A 23,388-nucleotide genomic window follows, 5' to 3' on the forward strand; every position below is an offset into this window, starting at 1 on the left:
GATGGGAGAGAGCAGGGGAGGGGGGCGCGTGGGTGGGAGATGGGAGAAAGAGAGAGAGGAGAGAGGGAAGGAATATAGAGTATGACGTGTGGACCCCATTGAATGGTAGTTGATATAGAGTGGGATATAGAGGATGAATGGATGCAGAGAAACTGAAGATAGAGTAGAGAATTTTGATGACTAGGATGAAATATTTCGTTTAGTGAATGAATTTAGAGTATGACGAGTACAGATAGCCTAAGTTGTCTGCGTCTAGTTGAAAAAGGTTGTAGATCGCCGCGGGCCAAGAGTTCTCGTTGGCCGCTGGTGGATCGACCCAAGAGTATAGGGCCCATGGGCCCAGCTCATAGGAGACGGATTTGGGCCTTGCCAACGCAAAGGATTTTTATTCGCTCTGGTCCTTTTCCAACCACAAAGGCCGCCTCCACTCGGTCAAATTCAGGTACGTAGCGTTTGGTTGGGCCATTTCGCGGTGTACGCGGATCACGTCGAGATTTGAGCCCTGTTTAGTCCCAAAATTTTTTTTACAATATCTATCACATCGAATCTTCAAATACATGCATAAAACATTAAATGTAGTTGAAAAAATAACTAATTATACAGTTTAACTGTAAATAACGAGACAAATCTTTTAAACCTAATTAGTCCATAGTCGGATATTTATTACCAAATAACAACGAAAGTGCTACAGTGCCAAAATCCAAAAAAATTTATCAACTAAACATGGCCTTAATTAGTTATGCTGTGGTAAACGGATGGTTAGTCTCATCTTATAGATTGTAAACTATGCAACTCTATCTCATGGAACTTCATCATTCTCTTCTTGCCATGTCAACAAAATTGTATTTAATATTATAAAACCTTTCATAAAATTTCCATTGAGACTAACCTAATAATGCCTATTTACGATTTTGATACTGCCTAAAATCTACCATATCTATTTGCGCCGTAATGATTACTCCCTCTATTTCAAATTATAAGTCATTCCAAGAATTTTGGAGAGTCAATATTTTTCAAGTTTGACCAAATTTATACAATAATATAATAATATTTATGGTACTAATTAAGTATTATTAGATTCTTTGTTAGTTATATTTTCATAGTATACCTATTTGATGTCATAAATCTTTGTATTTCTCTCTATAATTTTGATCAAGCTTTGAGATAATTTAACTTTCCAAGATTTTTAAAATAATTTATAATTTGAAACGGAGGGAGTAGATCCTGTCCTCGTTCCTTCTCTCCATCTCACCGGCACTGAAGACATGCATGGACGCCTCATTGTCCCACGAAGCCGCACCGCAAGCTGCAGACCACGGTGTGCTGATGTTTCGAGCTTTCGGCTGCGGGAACAGCGTCAGGCCCCAGTGCCGGATTTTTTTTATTTTTAACCTATTTTTTAATTTTATTTTAAAAATAATCCACCCGAACTAATATTTACAGTTCTAACTCTTTTGGTCGCGTCGGTCCGCGTGGCGCGACAAAAACACGCTTTCGCGCCACATGCATTGGCGTGACAAGGTGTGCCACGTTGTCATGCTTCGGAATGATCGAAAGGGGTCTGCCAGCGCATATTCCACGTGTCAAACTTATCACGCCACTCCCACCGGCGTGACACTACAGCCTTGTCGCGCCACCCTCGCTGGCATGACAAGGTCTGACCTTAGAAAAATCATATTTTTTTCATACGAACTCGAATGGAGATGATTTTTGTACGAAAATTATAGCTCTCAATGAGATCTACAACTTTGTAGTTTTGAGTTGTTTCATTTGAAGTCATTAAGATACTCAAATAATTAGTTTAAATTTTTGACAGCATATTAAGCACTTGTACCTCTATCGGATCGTCTCTAACTTGACATGTTTATCATGGGTACAAATTAAGTTCTATATAATTATATAATGGTTGATATATGAAATAATATGGACTAAATAGTTCGATAAGAAATACAATGAGAAATCAAACTATATCATCGTTGCGTATGGAATATAATGTAACACTAGATATTAATTATAGCTATAAGCTAGATCAAATAACTTTTTGAAAGATTAAGACCTTAAAATATAATAACAGTTTGAAAAAAATACAAATTTTTATACTAGTACTTCAGTGGTTTAGATAAAATGAGTATTTTCAGTTGTTCTCCATCTTATGAGTTTCTTTTCACCGTACCTCATTTGGTCAGTGTGACGCTCATCGATTGCACCATTGGCTTGGGCTAGCCAAGATCATTGCTCGAGGTGCCTCCCATGGATCCCACCACTCTAGATACCTATTATATTAATAAGGAAGTGTTGTTATCGAAAAAAAAGAGCCACCACGTTCGTCGAAAGAGTCTAAAAATTTGAACATTAATCTAAAAAAAGAGAAGGATTTATATCGTTGGATTTTACGAACATCTATCGATCTAAACTGACTCAAGAGTCCATACTAAATACGATTAAAATATTAAATTTTAGAATTAAAGAATAAAAAAAATAGAATGTAATCAAAGAGTCCATGCCGAATATAAAAATTAGTCAGACTTACCCATCCAATCAAAACCACGCCATAGGGCACGGCTTATGGAGATCAAAACAAGTTGATCCTAATAGATGAAAGTAAAATGATGGCTCAAAGTAAGAAAATAGCGTACGGTTCTTTGACCTACCAACCAATTCATAATCGTGCCCCAGTCAATTCAACTAGACAAACTCGCAAGCTAAAGCTATAACTAATAATATATAGAGTGTTACATTATATTCCGTACTCAATGATGATATAGTTTGATTTCTCATTATATTTCTTATCAAACTATTTAGTCCATATTATTTCATATATCAACTATTATATAGAACTTAATTTGTACCCATGATAAACATGTCAAGTTAGAGACGATCCAATAGAGGTACAAGTGCTTAATATGCTGTCAAAAGTTTAAACTAATTATTGGAGAATCTTAGTGACTTCAAATTAAAAAACTCAAAACTACAAAGTTTTAGATCTCATTGAGAGCTACAATTTTCGTATAAAAATTATCTCCATCCGAGTTCGTATGAAAAACATATGATTTTTCTAATGTCAGACCTTGTCACGCCAGCGGGGGTGGCGCGACAAGGGCTGTACTGTCACGCCGGTGGGAATGGCGTGACAAGCTTGACACGTGAAATATGCGCTGGCCGACCCCTTCCGAGTAGCCCTGGGCGTTCGGGTAATGATAAATTCGGGTATCTAAAAATACTATCTGAAATTGGCCTGAAAAAATAAGACCCGAAATTTCGAGTTCGGGTTTTTCCCGAAATACCCGATCAAATGCCTCTCCTATTAGCCAACAAGTAAAAAAGAGGATGAAATACAAAAGTAAGATCAACATATCGTCATTAATGCACACATTAAATGAAAAAGCAATCAATAAATAAAAACTATTAAATTTTTTATTGGGCTGTTAGGGTCAAGTGAGTGGATTAGACCATAATTTATTGGGTTTTAAAAGAGTTCGGGTAATTCAGGTAGCGGGAGTCAAAACCCTAATTACCCGAATTAAATTGGGGTTTTTCAACTTTCTATCCGAAATAGTGATCGGGTAATTCGGGTTCGGACAATTCGGGATCAGGTTCGAGTAATTCGGGTTCGGAGTTCGGGTTCGGGAAATTGTGCCCACCCCCTACTTTCGAGCGCTACGAAGCATGCCAACGTGGCACACCTTGTCACGCCAATGCATGTGGCGCGACAACGTGTTTTTGTCGCGCCACGCGGACCGGCGTGACCAAAAGGGTTAGATCTGCAAATATTTGTTCGGGTGGATTATTTTTAAAATAAAATTGAAAAATAGGTTAAAAATAAGGGCTTGTTTGGCAGGGCTTCGGCTCCTCCAAAAACAGCTCCGGCTCTGGCTCCTCTGGTGGAGCGGCTTCTCTAATGGAGCTGGAGCCGTTTTGAAAAACGTTTGGCAAAACGGCTTCACCTATTAGATTGAGGTGGTAAAATGTCTAAATTACCCTCTCTTATATTTTCTTTTTTCTTTTTTCCTTCTTATTTTTCCTTCTCTTTTTCTTTTTTCTCCCCGCTTTCTTTTTCTCTCTCCCCCTTATCCATTCAGACCTCTCATCCCCTCCGTGTTCCTCACATCCTCTCCTCCTTCTCCACGCTGTCGCGACCTCCCTGCTGGCCGCCGCCGCCAACCGCGTCAGGGCCCCCACCGCTGCGAGCTCCCTCAACCGCCGGCCCTCTCCACCACGTTGCCGGCCACCTCCTCGGCGGCCACTTGCGCGATGCCGCAGGCTCGCGCCCTGGATCCGCGGCCTTGCCCCAGTTCAGGGGGTCGGCGCGCCGCCGCCGCCGCCGGGGCCGGCTCACACAGGCCGTCGCCGTGAAAGGAGCGGACGAGGCCGGTTTCGCACTCCATTGTCGCCGGTGAGAGCTCCCTTCGCCACCGTCTTCCTGCTCCGTGCTGGGCCGCGTGAGGGGCAATCTCGGACGGAGGAGGGCGGAGCCGTTTGGAGCCACGAAAATGTGGCTCCGCCTCCTATGTGGAAACCGCAACCGGCTCCGGCGCGGGCTCCTCATCTGGAGCTGCAGCAAAAATGGGCGTTTGGCAGAGCTCCGACCGGAGCTGCTCGGGGAGCCGCTCGCGGAGCCCTGCCAAACAAGACCTAAAAAAAATATGCCAGAGGTTCGGGTGGTGGTGGTAGTGGCAGCAGGACGCGGGAGTAGGGAAGTTCCGCTACGACGAGTTCAATTTCGAAGAGGGCGAGGACGACAATGCGTACGCGGACCCATGGCGAGTTTGCCGTACATGAACTTCAAATCGTGCCTGCCACCCTCGTCATGTATAGAGCAAGGACAAGCCTGTCATGGGCGATGCGCTGCGGTGATATTCTCATTCAAGCCGGTGAAGCAGTTTTTGCCCAGCTTTTAGATCCTGTTTAGTTTCAAAAAAAATTCTACAGTACCCATCACATTAAATATCTAGACATATATATAAAGTATTAAATGTAAATAAAAAATAATTAATTACATACTTTAATGGTAAATAATGAGACCAATCTTTTAAATCTAATTAATTTATGATTGGACATTAGTTGTCAAATAACAACGAAAATTTTACAGTACCAAAACTCAAAAAATTTCGCGAATTAAACATGACCTAGCAACTCTGCATTTGCGACCTGTGAAACCTGCTAACCTCCATGGCAGGTAAGTTTGCTCGACGAACGTGTCCATTAGGGAGGCAGGTTAGGTTCCGACATAGCCTACAGCAGATGAGCAGGCCAAGAGGTTAAGGCCTGGTTTAGATGTAAAATTCAAAATTTCAAAACTATCACATCGAATATGTATGGCACATGCATATAGTATTAAATCTAGACAAAATAAAAAAACTAATTGCATAGTTTGCTTGTAAATTACGTGGCGAATCTAATGAGTCTACTTAGGCTATGATTAGACATTAAATTACTACAATAAACATGTGCTAGTGATGGATTAATTAGTCTCAATAAATTCGTCTCGTAGTTTACAGACGAGTTCTGTAATTAGTTTTGTGATTAGTCTATATTTAATACTTCAAATGTGAAAAGTTTTTCTTTTAAAAATTTTACACGGTGCATCTAAACAACGACTAAAGACACCATCCGCTTGTGAGAGATGAGCTCTGCAATGGGTTTGCCATACGGTGGTCGAACCAAACACATGGCGCTTTCTATTACACTGTAACATATATCACTGGTTATTGATTACGTTACCGTTACAGCTTGATTAGCTAAACCAAACGCTACCTCAATGTAACTTTTTTTTAAAAAAATTCCATGCATCCAGAGCGGAGTCCGTAGCTAATTGCTTGGTGTTGGTATGGCCGGATGAGGGACTCCTTGGACCCCAACTTCCACATTGAGAAATAATCTGATACATTAGAGGCTACGACGTGCCATCTGTGACACGAACTGATACGAAAAAGAAAAAAATGTTTAGGGAAACAGACTACAAAAAAAAATCAAGGATGGATGGATTCATGTTTGCCAAATTAATGAAACAAGGGAAGCATATGCAGGAGCTTTGCCTTTGATGTCTTATTGTTGAGGTGGTTCTTTTAAAATGTTTGTTGTCTTGTTGACAAGTTAATCTTGCGAGTTAGCAACAGGGCATTTCTCACGTTCACAAGCTAAATACCACCCGTTTGGTGCCGTAATCAACAGTTGAGCTCTGAACTTCAAGCCTTTTTCTTTGGTCTTACACCACCTCTGACTGCGACACAGGAACAACAAAGTCGAGTAGCATGTCAAATAGCCATACTTAGCGTGCTGTTCAAACAGCATGAGTTGCCTTTCTTTCAGCTCAAAGTGCTGACACCTCCCATAAGAGAGTTCTATCAAGTGTACCAAAACAAGCAATGTGACTGATTGTTGAACTGCTTATTTCCTTCCAAACAAAGTTATGCAAAACAACCTCGCAAAAAAAATGCAAAACAAAATAAGGCTTGTTTATTGACACGCTCGGTTTGTACTTCCGGCCGGTAAAAAAAAGGTCAACAAAAAAAACATAGTCGACCACAGTGGGAGTCGAACCCACGACCTTCTGATCCGAAGTCAGACGCGCTAATCCACTGCGCTATGCGGTCGCTGGCTGTGGATAGTTTTCTTTAATGATACATGTACTGTTAAACCTTCACCGATCAAGAAGAGAGAACAGTTCCACGCAGGGCGGCATCTGCGGAGGACAAGCCACTGCGGCAAGAAGCATCGCATTCGATTCGGCAGGGTGCGGGCCCACCAGGCTCCCCTCCGCATCCCACGTGCCACTCCCCACGCGCCTCCCTCTCCCGGCCCCCCCCAACTCCCAAGCCTCGCCACCACCCTTCTCCGCCTCCGGCGAGAGGGCACGACCCACCCAGCGATGAAGCAGCTCCACCGGCAGTCCAGCATGAGCAAGCAGCACCGCCCGCACCACCACCGCACCTCACTCTCCCGCACCCTCGCCTCCTTCCTCCTCCGCGAGCAGCGCCTCCTCTTTGTCCTCCTCGGCTTCCTCCTCGCTTCCTCCTTCTTCCTCCTCTACCCCTCCCTCACCCCGCATCCCGCCGGCGGCTCCTCCGCCGCTACCAATTTCGCTGCCGCCGTCGCCAGAAAAATCCCCCGCGGCGGCACCTCATCCGTCTCCGCCGCCTCCGGCACGCGCCGCCTCCCCGTTGGCGTCCGGAAGCCTTCCCTGCGCGTCGTCGTCACCGGTGGCGCTGGGTTTGTCGGCAGCCACCTCGTCGACAAGCTCCTCGCCCGCGGGGACAGTGTCATCGTTGTCGACAACTTCTTCACGGGCCGCAAGGACAACGTCGCGCACCACCTCGGCAACCCGCGATTCGAGCTCATCCGCCACGACGTCGTTGAGCCAATCCTCCTCGAGGTCGACCAGATCTACCACGTCGCCTGCCCCGCATCCCCAGTGCACTACAAATTCAACCCCATCAAGACCATCATATCCTTCCTGCTTCGTTTTTCCTCTGTTTTAATTCGTCCACATCCTCACACAAATTTGGATTCACCATGTTTGTCTCTATTCATTTATGGATACGGATAGGATTTCCTGAATTTCAGTCATATGATGCACATTTCACATGTGGCATTTGGAATTTTCTGCCTTCGTTGCCGGGAAGAGCATGAATTTTACATATGTTTGTTTTGTTCTTATCTTGCTCTTCTCGAATTTTTTTCCTTAACCAATGATGTACAAGACAAATGTCATGGGGACCTTGAACATGCTTGGACTAGCTAAGAGGGTTGGGGCCCAGTTCTTGCTGACTAGTACCAGCGAGGTGTATGGTGATCCTCTTGAACATCCACAGAAGGAGAGTTACTGGGGCCATGTAAATCCCATAGGTGTGCTAATTTTGTCTCAATGAACACACATTTATTAATAGCAAGAATAACCTGGTAGTATGGCCCATTTGAGCCTCTCCAGTCCACTTGATTGTGATATATATAGCTATGCTATACTGTGCAGGTGTTAGGAGCTGTTACGATGAGGGGAAGAGAACAGCAGAAACTCTTACAATGGATTATCATCGTGGTGCTGGTGTTGAGGTAAAACCTCAGTTTCTGAATAGGGATCTAAATCTAACTACATGCTATCTTGTTGGCAATAAAACATTTAAAAACAATAGGTCATCATGTAGGGTCAAACATGTTATAAGTATTAGCTTATTAGGAAGGGGAATTGAGCTGCACACACTACCAACTTCGAATGTCAAATTTGACGTCCAGAAATTGGTCCACTGTTAAATTTGATTTCTTAACTTTATCTAGGGTGTTTATTCAAAATAGTGAATTAGTGATTACACAATATTTATTGATGGAGCGAATTCATTAAGGGGCTAAGGACTAAAGTGCTAATCGACAAGATCCCTTGGTAATTTGGAGCTTCGAATTGATGGCTGGTTCTCAATTCAGAAAGATCTTTAGTGCATCCTTCGTTTATATGCTGCAACGCTGCTTCTGCTTATGGATTATGTGTGCTCTATTTGCATTCCGCTTCTTGAAGTAAACTTTGACATAAGACTGCTTCCCTCAGGTGAGAATTGCACGCATATTCAACACATACGGCCCTCGTATGTGTTTAGACGATGGTCGAGTTGTTAGCAACTTTGTTGCACAGGTTTGTCTCAAATTATGGCTCTCAATTTCTCATTCGTAGGAGAAGTAAAGTTACATAAAACTTCAGCATTAATTAAAGTTCACATTGTCTCATTTTTAGGCTTTGCGGAAACAACCAATGACGGTATATGGTGATGGGAAACAGACTCGAAGCTTTCAATATGTTTCAGATTTGGTACTTATACATCATTTTCTTTGTCCCTTTCTACAAGCTGAAGTGCATTTGTTTATGTATTCCATAATGATTCAGATAATGCATCTATGAATTATGGCGTCGTAATTCTAATCACCTGTCCTGACAAATACTTCATGTGCCATAATACAGAAGTGCATGCAATCTTTATTTTCCTCAACTTTTTCTTCATAGTTCACTTTTCCTTTTCTTTTTCTCTTTCTGCTGAAAGTTTATGTTTTCCACATTCAGATCTGGAAAATTTACACATCTACGAATTTATAGGTTGATGGGTTGGTAACTCTGATGGAAAGTAACCATATTGGACCTTTTAACTTGGGAAATCCTGGAGAATTTACAATGTTGGAGCTTGCGCAGGTCTGCCCTTACACTGGAATTAACTACCCATTCTTCTTTGAAAATACCTCGTATTCTTGTCCCCAATTCACCTACCAGGAATCATGACACTGCACTATTTCACTGCAGGTGGTAAAAGAAACAATCGACCCTGGTGCATCTGTCGAGTTCAAACCCAACACTGCAGATGATCCACACATGAGAAAACCTGACATCTCTAAGGCCAAATCTCTTCTGAATTGGGAGCCCAAAATCTCACTGAAACAAGGCCTGCCGCGTATGGTCTCGGACTTCCAGAAACGTATAATGGAAGAGAAATGAGGAGCAGAAGCTGACGGACTCGGAATACTGTATCATACTGACTGATCCTTTTTTGGTGCCTTGACAAAGCTCAGATGAAGGACCACTTGCCTAAGATTTCTTCCTCCAGGGCAAATTCTTTTCGTGATAGGACATCTGTTCTTTGGTTTCGGTTTTGTCGATACATAAACTTTGCCATAGAATTACATGTTGAAGTTGTTGTCAAAGCTGTAGCCGTAGTCGGTACATAAATTTCGCCATAGGATCTACATAAGTATAGTATTTGTTCTGTTTTATATGCTGTCTTTGCATCTCACTCTGTTCCATTTTAGGATTTCAGATTCTCATCTCACTTTCCTTCTGGGAGATTTCATCGTATTAAAGATACTTAATTTACTCCATACAATGTCACAATATGCTGATGCGATCAAAGCACCTATCACACTACATACATGGCAGAAAAGTGAGGTACTTGGAAATACAAACGTTGCACGAAACTGCAGAGCATCGTAACCTGGAAGGACAGGAGCTTGTGACGGGGCAGCTCAGATGAGGTGCACGTTGAACTGGAGGATAGTCTCGACGCCGTCGGTGGTGTGCTGGTCGCCGGGGTGCAGCGTCTGGATGGCGGCGAAGCCCTTGGCGTTCTCGTACTTGCCGGTGCCCCCGATGATGGCGATGTGGGACTCTGGCGCGGCCATCCGGTGGACCCCGAAGAAGCTGAGCGTGTCGCCGTGCGGCGCCTCGGGGCCCTCGAACATGGCCGTGAGCACGATGGTCTTGCTGGTGCCGTCCTGCGAGCTGGCGACGTAGAACCCCTGCGCCCTGCCGATGACCCCGGCGCCGATCTCGTGGCCCTCGGTGAGCTCGTCGTCGATGACGGTGGTGGTGCCGAAGAGGAGGTTCTGGAGCGTGACGCCCGACGGGAGGTCCCCGGCGTTGACGTAGGGGATGTTCTTGTTGCCGCCGTTGACGGGGTTGCCGTTGTTCTGGACGAGGGTGCCGGAGGCGCCGCTGCCGCCGAGGCCCGCGACGTAGGGGGCGTTGTTGCTGTTGATGAGGTTGGCGGCGCCCTGTGGCAGCGGCACCGCGCCCTGGATCGGGAAGATGTTGGTGTTGGGGCGCGCGAACGGGAGCTGCCCGTTGGCCGCCGCGCTCGCCACCACGCCGGTCACGATGCGCCCCGACGGCTGCGAGCCCCCGAGGATGTCGTGCATGAAGAACGTCAGCGGGTGGTCGCCCGCGCCCGCGCCGGCTCCCGCGTTCGCCACTGCAGCGCCGCCGCTGGCAACTCCTGCATTGCCAGTGGCGGCGGCACCAGCGGCCGCTGCCCCCGCCGCGCCCGCGCCCGCGGTAGCGGCTGGGCCGGCCGCTGGCGCCACCACCACCGGGTCGGTGGGGGGATCCGTGGGGGCGGGCAGCGGGTCGACCGGCTGGGGAGCCTCCGCTGGAGCCGCGGGCTGCTCGTCGAGGACGCGGCCAGCGAACGCGCAGTTCGCCACGGCGAGCGCGAGCAGCAGGTAGAGCGCCGCCCTGACGGCTTGCACCGCGTTCCTGGTCATGACACAGGCTTGGACGTCACTGGACGAGACCGATGAGTGTGTCGCGTAGGCGGTCAGCTGTTGGTCGGTGGATCACCTGTGCTAGCTGCTGTCCATGGCGCTGCGAGCTGCAACATTTATATAGAAGTGGCGGGGCGTGCGGCGCTGCAAACTTGCAGGCATGGGTGGAGTCGTTTGTTGGCGGTGTTGTGCGTTAGTTGTGTTGTGCGAGGACGTCCAGGAACCTAAACCTCTGAGATGAGAAGCGAGGAGCGGTTGGGACAGGGCGGGGCAGGAACCGAGACCGAGGCGCGGCGCCACATTTCCCTGGGCTCAGATGACCAGCGACGAGGGGCAGGTGTGCTGATTGGTGGAGTTGTTCGCCTTGCCCTGTGAGTCTGACTGTCTGAGGCTCTGAGCTGTGGTGTGAAGTGTGATCCCATCCTGGATCGGTGTGGCTCACCGACGTCACCGTAGAGCATAAGCACAGGTGTCCGACATGCACCAGGTTGGACGATGCTATTTTGCATATGCTACTTCTTCCAAATGAACATGCCACACACCAAATGGCAGGCCACAACACACTAGCACAAGAACTAAGACCTGAAAATCACAATATGTGAACTAACACCGCCATAATTGGATTTAATAATAGACATACTAAATGCCAGCAGAGACTGATTTACACAATGCCTTATACCAAAATTGTACATTTCTATTCCACCATTATGCCACCAAAAAAGCACAAGGAAAAAAATACACCTTTGGAATTGGAAGTTTGGAGGGAAAGGCTCTTGGACTACGTTATTGAGTTGGGAGCAAATGGTAACATATACATGATACAACCAGGCCCAACCGAGGATCCCGCTTGTTTGATGCTCCAATATCTACCTAAAGCCATCTTAGCCCATGCACTTCAGTAGCCATGGGGTGAATTCCTAAAGCCATCTTAGCCCATGCACTTCAGTAGCCATGGGGTGAATTCCAGGAATTCTAGGTCTCTCCAGCGATTCATCGAGGGCTCCTTTTCATTGGATTTTCACCGGCCACCACCGATCCACATGCATACGCTTACAATGACAATTGGTGGAAAACACTGACCATTTCTAGCCACAGACCTTCGCAGATTTACCCCAGGAAGTCAGCTACGATTTCCTCTAGGAGATCTTCTTGCAAGATATTGCCAATATCACTCCCTACCAGATAGGCACCATCTTCAGAACCAGCCCACTCTACACTCAAGAGCATGTCTCCCTGATTAAACTCTATCTCTTCCCGTAGCTGGACCACCCTTTGCCATACCATCTCAGCAAACTCATCCTGGTCCCATCTTGGCGAGCGTATCCTCAACAATCCCTTTGAACAACTCTGCATTAGAGAGGTGATTATATCCTGGAGAACAGCACTTGTGATATCAAACAAGAGCTTCCTCTCAGCTGGTGGCCATAAAATGAGGCAGCTGTACTTGTTTTCAAGTTCATCATATAAATCAGGGCCTCCAGGACACTCCAATAAGTAGCAGTTTTCAAGCAGATCATCCTGGTTGGCAGTATGAATGCCCAAACCAGTAAGCATATCAAGCACGTAGGAGAAATCCCTCTCTTCTTCATCCCTAAAAACCTGGGATTCCTCTATTTCAGGAAGTGGCTGACATGCCACCTTGTCATCACCCAATATAAAAAGCTCAGTGCCATCTCCACTATTCGTAGTCTCCCTCTTGAGAAGCTGAAGTTGCATTCTGAGCTCTGCAATATTTACAATAAAACAAATTCAAGAACTGAGATTAAGAAGGAAGACATCAGCAAAAAAAAAAACTTGCCTTGAAGATCTGCGCTAATTTTCTCAAAATCACCCGAGTAAACATCTTCGGCATCCATTGAAGAATCAAGAACTGACACTGGACTTTGCTGGTCATCTTTGTTGGAGCTCATTGGCGATTCTGATCCATTAGGTAGAATACAAAGGGTTTGATTGTCATCCCCGTGGTGATCATCAATCTCCACAGGAGAATCTGATCCCATTCGGGGATCATAAACAGTAAGGTAATCATCAGCATGATGGTGTCCAATCCGCTCATCCTGGATTCAAAATTATTGGTAGTTACTAGGTGTGACATGGAAAAAAACAAGCAAACCTCCAAATGATCACAAAGGCAATATGATAGTATGCACACATGAAAACGGAGAAAGCAGTGATTGTGACAAATGGAGTAGTGCACATTTCATGCTTCCAGCAGAACATAGTGAGTGCAAACTAAAAGGTAGATACAAAAGAAGGAATCGTATCTTTGAACCTTAATACATAAACAAATTGGAGGAAATTCAAATGGTTTGTTCAAAAGAAAGTAACTGCATGGCTGAAGACTCGCTAGAGGGAAGAAGAGGAAAGAAATAATGTAATAAGGGTTTGTACCTTTGTCACCAGATCATTGAGATTAGTGTCAAGAAGGCAGTCATCTAATGCTGCTGCTGTCTGTTTAATCACTTGCTCGTTCTGTCCAGTATAAGGAAGAGGTGCTTTATTACAGCCAGAGATTGCAGAACTGGTACCCAGAACACCTGCTGCATCTAGTTCATTGTCAGGATTTGCAGGATGTAGTGACTGTTCAGATGAATGTGGCACGGCAGTACTATTAACTGGCTCCTCGTAATTTATGTGTATCTCACGTTCAATTACCATTATTTCCTCGTTTTCTGGGGACATCAGATCAGATTCATCACCATGAATTGTATAATCTCTACCTAGAGATTCCCTTTGCCTGCCATGACATGCATACTCAGAATAGTGGGGTCCCCCCTTAAGAACATCTTTAAGCATTGATAACTCATTATATCTAACACTACCAGCTCTTTTTCTGCTGTTCGATTTTTGAACTCCGCGGATGAAGGATGACGGAAGAGACTTGGACCTTGCCAATTTACTAGTAGCCATGTCTCTCCAACCATCATTGGTGCTGATCCCAAGAGGATAGATGCATGACCCTTGCATTCTATCACTCTGCACCTCTCCCTTGGGACATTTCCTGTATGGCATTTTATGGGTAGCAACTTTTGATGCATCCTGATCTGAGAGAGCAAGCACATCCCCGAGCGTGCTGAAGCCATCACTATCAGTTGCTTGATCCTGACACTGATGGGTCTTCTTCCATCTGTTAGAGAGGTGTTTCTTTGCTTCCTTGCTTACTGATGTTTCAGTTGAATACGCTGGTGAAGAGTTGAAGCTGGAAGAAGCCCAAACATCACATATCTCAGAAGATCTATGAATTGCATCTGGAGCTTTGAGCTTAGTAACAGATGGCAGGAACTGTGACCTTTCATGTGAAGCAAGAGTTATGATCTCCGATTTGATATGTTTCCTTCTTCCACCCCTAGCAGCCCTCATTTGTTTGGTGATCTCCCTAGCAATTTCTCTAGATCCCTTCCCTATACGGCTTAATGTTTCAGAATCTCCAAGGGGCACCTGACACATGTAATCTTCAGTATATGGACTCCATCTACCAACATCCTGACATTCTTTGTGCTTCTTATTATCAGAATGAGGGATTTCATGATGCAGGGGAAGGGCTCCTTCAACATCATGAGGTTTGTCAAGATTTGGCTTCAAGACAACAATCCGGGTGGGACTGCCTCGTTTTCCAGTATTTTCCTGGTGACTGGACCTTGACAGTTTCTGCCTCAATGAACCAGACTCTTCTTTTTGGGATTGAGAGGACATGTTAGAATATTGTTTCCTCAAAGAATGTTTCACTTCGTTTTGCTCATTGAAATTGCTCTCGGTGCCAGTAGCTTGATTTCTTCGAGATGGCTTCAATATCGTGATGCAGTTTGCAGTAGATGATGGAGAACGAGAACCATGACTATGCGTGTCCCTTCGGACAATAGGATCAAACTTTTGAAGAAATTCCAACAAAACATCCCTGTTAGATACTAATGCATCAAGCGTGTCATTAAATTCTTCTGACATATGAAGGGATTTGTCAGTAGAAAGACGCTTGGCATCTATAAATTTCTGCCTTATGTAATCTATATCGGCACCGTCAACCTTGTCAGATCTGGAATTTGTATTTCCATTTTTAGATCTAGGGCTCTGGTGCATTTTTGTTTTTGTGGCCTCCATAACTTCGAAGACATCAATGATATCATCAGCGCTTCTCCTGTGTGCAATGCCTTCGTGTGAACCATTTCGATCATGAAAACAACCAGGTGAAGTCTTTGGTGCATGACTTTGGGTATATCTATGCTGCTTATGGGTTCCAGATGAAGGCAGTGAATCAAGACCCATTAGCCTCCCTACAGCACCTGGTGAAATGTGCCTAGCATTGACATCATTTGAGAATTCTTCGTCTATTAGCATTTTCATTGGTACGCCACTGGCTTTTCTTGATTTACTTTGCCTGTTTACTGCAGCAAACTGAAAAGGGCGAGAGAGAGAGAGAGAGGGCATAGAAATTCATTAGTTAGCTCTTGCATTGGCACAGTAAGTTCAACAAATAATCAGTTGATAAAAGTATAAAGTTTAATAGATGAAGATGCAATACAGTTAATTCTCATAAATAATTATCAGCAAATTTCACTAGATACAATAAAGAATACCATTTAAGACATGTTTAAATTACACCAATAACATATGCATCTCAGTTTATGGCATACTTTCAATAAGTCTTAAATTCTTTAACTCCAAACATGTGAATCATATTCATATGATACACATCTTGAACTAAATACAGATAACTCACCACAGAATCAGATAGTATCGCTGGATAAGTTGCTTGTTTTCTCAAGGACACAACTCCTGAATTCAAAAGCAAAGGAATGGTAATTAATCTCCGCAGGTCAAAAACAACAACAACAACAGTAGCAGCATGATAAAATATAAAGCAGAAGATTTTTCATGCCGAACAGGATTTGTAACACCATGAGGGGAAGGTTGCAAATGCAATTCAATTGTTCCTAGACCCACCTAGTAGAAGTAAAATGAATACAGAGATATATATTTCTGGGCTCAATCAAGCAGTCACCAAAAGGAGTATAATTCGTTATTTACTAGAAATTAATATGGAAGTACACATCTGGAAGAAAGGTACTTCGAAGGAAGCATAAGCATACATACACATCAAAGATTCAAAGTGTTTATGCAGAGAGTTCCCATGTTGCCATTTATTTCCTAAGATAACAAACTCATACAACTTCCTTTCAGCAATTTAGAATCGAAGCAATGTCAATCATCAGCTCATCCAGAAACCATACCTTCCTGGAACACCCGCAGAGTATTTGTTGAAACATTTGCACAATACTAAGTGAATGAAGCTCAATTCAGAAATACAACCTTAGAACGTTGATTAAGCATTTATGACAAAAAAATAACTTTGCATTTGGACTCTTTAGGGGCATCCCTGCTGGAACCTGAGGGGCCTCAACATGTAAACATGTTATTGCTGCTACAACCATATAGGCATATAGCTACATAACCTTTCAACACATGGAGCCTCTACGAAGGACACATCACAATTCACAACTAATCATTGCTGCATGACCACACAGACAAGGTACAAAATTTGTAGGACCACCCAACAAACACAAACCATGAACAAGAGCGCACAGTATTTGCTTCAATTCCACATGGCATTAGACTGAATTTCTACAACCCCATGTACTTCCTTTAAAGAACAAACAGAAGGGATCCAGAGCTCTTAGTGCTTATAGTAGTTGTACTTTCTTCTATAACTAAGTGACAAATCCATTTTATCAAATATTTGCTTAGTGATTAGCATCTGAAGACCCCACTTGGCCATGAACCTTCACGGCATCCAACAGACAAGAGTACACAGAATAGGATGATTTAATGCTTTAACTTACATATCCAGCAAATTACCAGCAAGGGAGGTTTATTTGCGTGATCTTGTGGGAATTGACAAGTTGACAACACCATACATTTCATTTATGCAACTATAAATTCTACCCTCTACAGTACTCCAATAATTCAAGGCATGCAATGCTGTAGAAATTTATTCCAATACGCCAAAACTGGATGGGAAATTACATCCTTTTCATGCTTGGTTTTAAAATTGGCCTAGAACTCGTGCAGAATCTAGGCCACTGCAGCTTCAAATGAAAGGACAATAAAGATAAAGAAAAGAATCGTCCGCCAAAATGGTTTGAAATCGGAAGAGAGAATCTTTCTCTCTCCAAGAAAGCCATGACTAAGACCTAAAGTCCACGAGAAAGCTATGTCCCCGCAGCCTAAAATAGGGGGGTGGGGGTTAGAAAAGATTACACGCCCTTTCACATAGCTACGTCAAATCTTCAAGAACTAAGTTGATTTATGCCAAACTATCTGTCCTACGAAATCGTAAGCTAATGCGCACAAACACGGAAAAGGACGTCATTTCCAACACCAACCAAACTTCACCCCTACGAAGTGGATATGACGGTAAAAAGACGGGATTTAATTGAAAACATAAAGCGAAAACCTAAAAATGGATTTTGACGAATGTGCAAGCAATCCTAAGCTCCCGATAGCAGCACCAGAACTACGAAGGGGAAAAAACGAAAAATATGTCCTAATCCCCTAAGGGCGAAGCAAGAGAAAAATAACCCCAACAACCATCACTATCCAAGATCAAAGATGGGATCTTCATCACATGGACTCCTTACGCTAAAAAAAACAACTTGCGCAGAAAAGAATCCGAAATTTCATAAGAGAAATCAAGGAGCGAATCCGCAACAAGAAAGTAGGCACGCGCATACCTTGCTGATCGGAGCTGGGGACGGTGGAGCGCGCGGCATTCCGCTCCGACGAACCGTCGCCCTCTCTCCGCCGCGATCTGCCGCGCGCAATGCTCGCCATGCTCACCTCCGTTCCTGTGCACGACCAGATGCGGCGGCGGGGGAGGGGGGGGGGGAGGTGGACTCGGAGAGCTAAACAGGCTAGTCGATTTTGAGTGGGAGGGAGAGGGAGGACCGGAAGCCGGAGAGGAGGACGACGGGGAAATAGGCCTGTTTGTTTCGTCTGCCCGTTCCTTGTCTCTCTCTAGTCTCCCCTCTCTGGAGTCTGGTGGCCTGTTTCTCTCTCTAAAATCTCGTTTACCTGTGGGGTTTTGTATCTTTCAGTTTCTTCTCCCCTTCTCTCTCTATCTCCAATCTACTCCATAAAGCTATCTCCAACCCTTCCCCCATCCAACTCCCCCAACGTACTATTTACTATATTTTACTACCTCCCTTCAAAAGATTCCTCTACCTATAACTCCTTCTCTCCAACCATTCCCCTCATATCTATTCCCCCTATATACTATCACTCATTAACTAACTATTTATTTAAAGTTTTTGAATTTTAAAAAATCATACAGTATTTGTACTGTCATAATACGCATTATCATCATGTTACGGGGCTCAAACATGATTAATATCGCGAAGAAACGATGTGATTAGAGATATAAAGGGAGTTGAAACTCACCTTATATATGAGGGGAGTTTCAACTCCCCCTGTATATAGGGGAGCTGTGGGGGGAGCCGTTGGAGCGCTCGCTCCCCCCCCCCCCCCAAAGCCCCCTACGTAGGGTGGGGGGCGGTTTAGCGTGAACCGTTGGAGGAAGCCTAAGTACCAGCAGTACAGTATCTATACTGAATTAATTTTGCCATAGCTTGTCATGCACTCTGTGCTTTTATTTTGGTTTTGTTTTGCCCCTAGGTCCCTCACCAATTTTATATTAGAACTTTAGAAATAATGCTATATTGCGGTTTTCAGTTTTCACCTTTATCATTAGAAGGGCTTAAAGGTAGATCATTAGGGCCTGCTTGCAATCATCATTTTCGCCACAGGGCGTTTGTTTAGATGCATTTAAAGATCAATCCTAATCATCATTGGAGATGATCGCATTTATGCTAGTACAAGAGTACTGGAGTACTATCACCGTCGGAGGTTTCCAAAATTACAGCCAAAAACATAACGAGAATGGATATTTGGGGTGGTGTTTGGTTTCTAAAAGTCCCTAGACTAATTTTAGTCCTTGGACTAAGAATTTTAGTCCCTACCTGTTTGGTTCTAAGGACTAAAATGGACTAGATGTTATTAAATGAGCGCACAAAGTACCATATTACCCCTAATATGTATGCATCCAAGAGGTGGGGGTCAGGGATAGAGGTGGAATAGTAGGCCTATGTAGGCAAAGTCCCAAAAAGCTCCTCAAGAGGGTCTTCTCTGGCAAAAGTTTATAGCCCCAAAAAGTCCCTAAAAAGTCCCTCCTGTTTGGTTTAAAAGTCTCATAAGTCCCAGGGACTTATAGAAAAGTCCCTCAAACCAAACAGAGTCTTGGAATTAAAAATCACACGGATAAGGAATGGCTCAGTAACACAATGTAAAGCTTAATATAAACCTAGTTACATTGTTTCGGGCAGCCTGCAATCAATTCTTGAGCTGCATGACCATCGACACTCTATAATTGTTACTCTCTATATACAAGTCACAGATACTTTTTTTTAAAAGAAGTTGCAGGAGCACTGCATTGTCATTTAAGGAGGGGAGCAATAGCAAAGTCTTACAATGTGGAAATTACATGAATCATGAAAACACTCAGTCTCAAGAGAATTAAACAAAGCAAAGTGATTAACATTGAAAACTAGGGTAGCTCTGGCCCTCCACAGGCCAACTTTCTAGCTTGGACTTCCGTCTTGATTTCGTGCCTGACATCCGATGGCGAACCTTCTTTGTGCTCAAAAATTCATCGGTTTCTTTCCTTCCAAATGTTCCAAGCCGCATATATCATGAACGCTGCCTTTACTCTTCTTGTCTTCTTAGGTAGGTGTGCCAATTCTTTTTGCCACCAATGAATTATCTCTGAGTTTGCTGTCGGTACCTAAATCAGCTGCTGCGTCCAGTCCTGAACTTTGCCCCAAACCGCATGTGCAAATTGACAGTGAAGGATTAGGTGTGCTGCCGTCTCTGGATGCTGTTTACAGAGTACACAAATTGGGTTACATGGCCGTTGGCGGGCTATGAGCTTATCTGCTGTGAGGATTTTGCATTGCACAAGCAGCCAAGCAAAAAAATTGTGTTTGCCCTCTGCCTCGACCTTCCAAATAGTATTTGCACTAAAATTGCTGTAGGACCCTTTGAATTGTGCCATGTATGCAGACTTGGCATTATAAGTGCCATCTGTAGTCTATTTCCAAGAAATTGTATCCGGCACATTGGTCAGTTGTATCTTCTGCACCATGTCCCATAGTTTCACAAAAATTGCCATTTCTTCTACAGTTTGCATTCTCCATAATCCTCTTGTCTAGCTTTGGTTGACAAGCTCATCCTTGACAGTTTTGTTTTTGCGCCAAGCCAGCTTGAAAAGGTCAGGGAATAAATCCATTGGTGCTCGGCCTTGTAACCAAGAAGATTGCCAGAAGCTTGTCTTGGCCCCATCTTCAATTATGACTGTAGTGCTTATTAGGAATAGTTGTTTGTCAACAGCATTTACTGGAGGTTCAGTACCAATCCATGGCATGTCAGGTGATGTCCATTCATACCAGAGCCATCTGAGTCGCAGCGCTCTACTGAAAAGATCAAGGTCCAGTATCCCGAGGCCCCCAAAAGCCTTTGGTCTTCTTGTTTTACTCCAATTGACTAGGCATTGCCCTCCATGAACATCTGGCGCCCCCTTCCAAAGAAAACTTCTTCTGATCTTGTCTATTTTCTTGATTGCCCACTTTTGCAACCTGAAGACTGTCAAGTAATATGTTGGTATTGAGGTTAGGACTGAATTAACCAGTTTTAACCTCCCTGCTCTGCTTAACAGCTTCCCTTTCCAGCTCTGTAGTCTCTTTCCCACTTTATCTATTAGGGGTTGAACATCCACTCGTCTGACTTGCCTGACATGTAGGGGCAGGCCAAGGTAAGTGCAAGGGAATTCTTTTATCGGGCATTGGAAAGGTTCAAGTATGTGCTGCAGGTCGAGTCCTTCACACTTCACTGGATAAGCTGCACTCTTACTGGTATTTGTAGTAAGCCCCGAGACACTAGCAAAAGCATCAAGGATGTTCCTGACCATTTGCACCTCCTCGCGGACTGGGTTAAGGAAAATTGCTGCATCATCGGCAAAAAGATGGATTCTTAACTTGGCGGTTTTACTAATGTTATCCCATAGTTTCAAAAGCAAGCATCCTAAGTTCTAGTTTGTGGACAAGTGGACTAGACCCTTTGTTTATAGCCATTCCGTAATATCAAAACCAAACCACGTCCATAGACATTCGCAATCCGCGCACCACACTCCCAACTGTTAAAGAGAAGCCCCAGCGCACACTCTCCCAACTCCACCTCCAACTAGCCACCGGTGACCGGTCCCCAAGGCACGAATTGTTCGAAGCAAGGGGGCGGATATACAAAAGGCATCCGCCACGGTCAGCCACTCAGCCATGCAGAAAAACCCAAAAAATGTTTCCCCCATCGCGCGTAGCCACGACATCCGCATGTGGACAGTGTCTACAGTACACCACGCTCTGGACCACCGCCGCGGTGGGTCGCCCGCTCACACGTGTGGATCGACGGTCGAGCGAGCAGGGAGCCAGGGACTCCGGTGCACCCGGTCCATGTCCACGCGCCCGCCCTCGCGCCGCGACATCCACGCCTGGGATGCCGCTCGGAGCTTGGGGATGCCGCCGTTGCCGTTGCCGGTTCCGTTGCCGCCGCCCTGCTGCCAGTCTCCCAAAGCGCCAGGCCCGCCAGCGGCCTACGTGGACAGACTCCCCGGTTGGCCCCATGCGTCGGCCAGAGAGCAAGACATGTGGGCTCCACTAGCAGCCGTTGGTGTGCCCGGGGCCTGCGCTTGGTGCCTTGGTGGGGTGGGGGTGGGGGTGGGACCGGACTCTAGGCGCGGCGCGACGTCCAGTGCGGATGATTTGCGGGCGCCCGCGCCTGTTCTGTAGCGGGAGTGCAGGCCTCCTTCCCGCCGGTTGGTTGGTGTGCCCGTGTCGCGTCGATGCAGGAGTAGGCAAAGGCAGGCGACGCACGCCGCTGCTGCAACCCGGTCGCGGCCTCGCGGGGTTCGGGACATCCTACGAAACGACGCACGTGCGCGATTTCGTGCAGACGGGGAATCTTTCGATGGCACCCGTTGAAGCTGTAGCAGTAGTGCTGTTCCAATCCACGGCCGCAGGAAACCTACGTTGCCTCTTGTTTACTTGTAAAATTTAAAATTCCAAAACTATTACATCGAAGAAGAATTTTGCATACATGAAGTATTAAATCTAAATGAAACAAAAAACTAATTGCATAGTGTGCTTGTAAATTACGAGACAAATTTAATGAGCCTAATTAAGTCATAATTAGACACTAAATTGCTACAGTAATTGCTACAGCAAGAACATGTCGGTGTTTACCGCCAAGCCTACTCAAGAATACCCTTAGCAGTAAGGCTAAACCTACTCAAGAATACCCTTAGCAGTAAAGTTTGTAGGTAGGGATCGACTGCTCTGGAACTCGATGGTGCAAGGAACATAAAGATTTAGATAGATTCGGACCGCGAATTGCGTAATACCCTACGTTCTATGTGGTTGTTTGTATTTCCTTAGGTATTGATGATTTGAGGGGGTCCCTGCCCGCCCTTATATATCGGGGGGACAGGGTTACATGGAAAGTCCTAGCTGAGTACAGTTGGAGTCCTCCTACAACACGATCGGGTAGTTTCCTTCGTACTGCAGCTAGTTCTACACCTATTCAGGTAATTACAAGAGAGGTAAGGTATATATCTATGAGCTATTCCTTATTCTATAATATTCTATGCCTATAAGTAGTCCCGCTACCCCGGGTCTGACAAGCCCCCGAGTTCAGTAGCCCCCGAGCCTTAGGTTGAATCACAGAATTAGGCCGAGGGTCACTTTAGTCTTTTTCCTTCATTATTTTCCAAAAAAATTAAAAAATAAGTCTCTAATACACATATTTAGCTATTGAAAAGTTGAATCGCCCTGTTTGGATCTTTAGCCCTTGAGCTAATTTGAGAACTAAAATTTAGCTATTGAAATAGCCCTCTAAATTTTAGCCTCTAGAGTTGTTTGGACCCATGGGCTAATTTGATGACTAAAGCATACATCCCAATTATTGGCTCTCCCTCCCATGCATGGGGGGCGAGGAGAAAAATTTAGCCCACGTAGAATTAGCCCCAATAAACACCTCTTGGGGCTAATTTTTTTAGGGATGCTAATTCACTTTAGTAACAAATAGCTCCACCTGTTTGAATTTTTTAAGGCTAAAAAGAACTAAAAAGAAATGAGCTAATTTTTTAATTTTTTTGAAGTTAAATAAGCTAATTTTTAGCATCTGGATCCAAACAACCCACACGAGAGGATGGCGCCTTTGGCAGCTTCCCGTGCACGTGGGGGGAGCGACAACACGACACGGCCACCACCACGCACCATACAG

General features: G+C 44.8%; 3 protein-coding genes and 1 non-coding gene across 4 annotated transcripts; 1 reads left to right on the plus strand and 3 right to left on the minus strand.

Annotated features, from left to right (window-relative positions):
* Positions 1 to 6,519: 6,519 nt before the first annotated feature.
* Positions 6,520 to 6,593, minus strand: TRNAR-UCG. Its single transcript has one exon. It is a non-coding gene; the product is annotated as a tRNA-Arg (tRNA).
* Positions 6,594 to 6,767: 174 nt separating this feature from the next.
* LOC120687775 (UDP-glucuronic acid decarboxylase 1-like) lies at positions 6,768 to 9,759 on the plus strand. The gene is made up of 7 exons (XM_039969796.1): positions 6,768 to 7,444; positions 7,698 to 7,845; positions 7,970 to 8,049; positions 8,537 to 8,620; positions 8,720 to 8,794; positions 9,077 to 9,169; positions 9,278 to 9,759. The coding sequence occupies exons 1-7, from the start codon at positions 6,869 to 6,871 to the stop codon at positions 9,467 to 9,469; spliced, it is 1,248 nt and encodes a 415-aa protein (XP_039825730.1). The 5' UTR covers positions 6,768 to 6,868; the 3' UTR covers positions 9,470 to 9,759.
* Positions 9,760 to 9,816: 57 nt separating this feature from the next.
* LOC120687776 (dirigent protein 24-like) lies at positions 9,817 to 11,189 on the minus strand. Its single transcript, XM_039969797.1, has one exon. The coding sequence runs from the start codon at positions 11,008 to 11,010 to the stop codon at positions 9,994 to 9,996; it is 1,017 nt and encodes a 338-aa protein (XP_039825731.1). The 5' UTR covers positions 11,011 to 11,189; the 3' UTR covers positions 9,817 to 9,993.
* Positions 11,190 to 11,609: 420 nt separating this feature from the next.
* Positions 11,610 to 18,116, minus strand: LOC120687774. The gene is made up of 6 exons (XM_039969795.1): positions 17,736 to 18,116; positions 15,725 to 15,780; positions 13,402 to 15,399; positions 12,809 to 13,067; positions 11,938 to 12,734; positions 11,610 to 11,890 (listed from the first exon to the last, which is right to left on the minus strand). Exons 1-5 carry the CDS (start codon positions 17,833 to 17,835, stop codon positions 12,118 to 12,120), a joined length of 3,030 nt encoding a protein of 1,009 aa, XP_039825729.1. The 5' UTR covers positions 17,836 to 18,116; the 3' UTR covers positions 11,610 to 11,890; positions 11,938 to 12,117.
* Positions 18,117 to 23,388: the final 5,272 nt, after the last annotated feature.

This window comes from Panicum virgatum, chromosome 9N, assembly GCF_016808335.1.
Source record: "Panicum virgatum strain AP13 chromosome 9N, P.virgatum_v5, whole genome shotgun sequence".
Lineage (NCBI taxonomy): Eukaryota > Viridiplantae > Streptophyta > Magnoliopsida > Poales > Poaceae > Panicum > Panicum virgatum.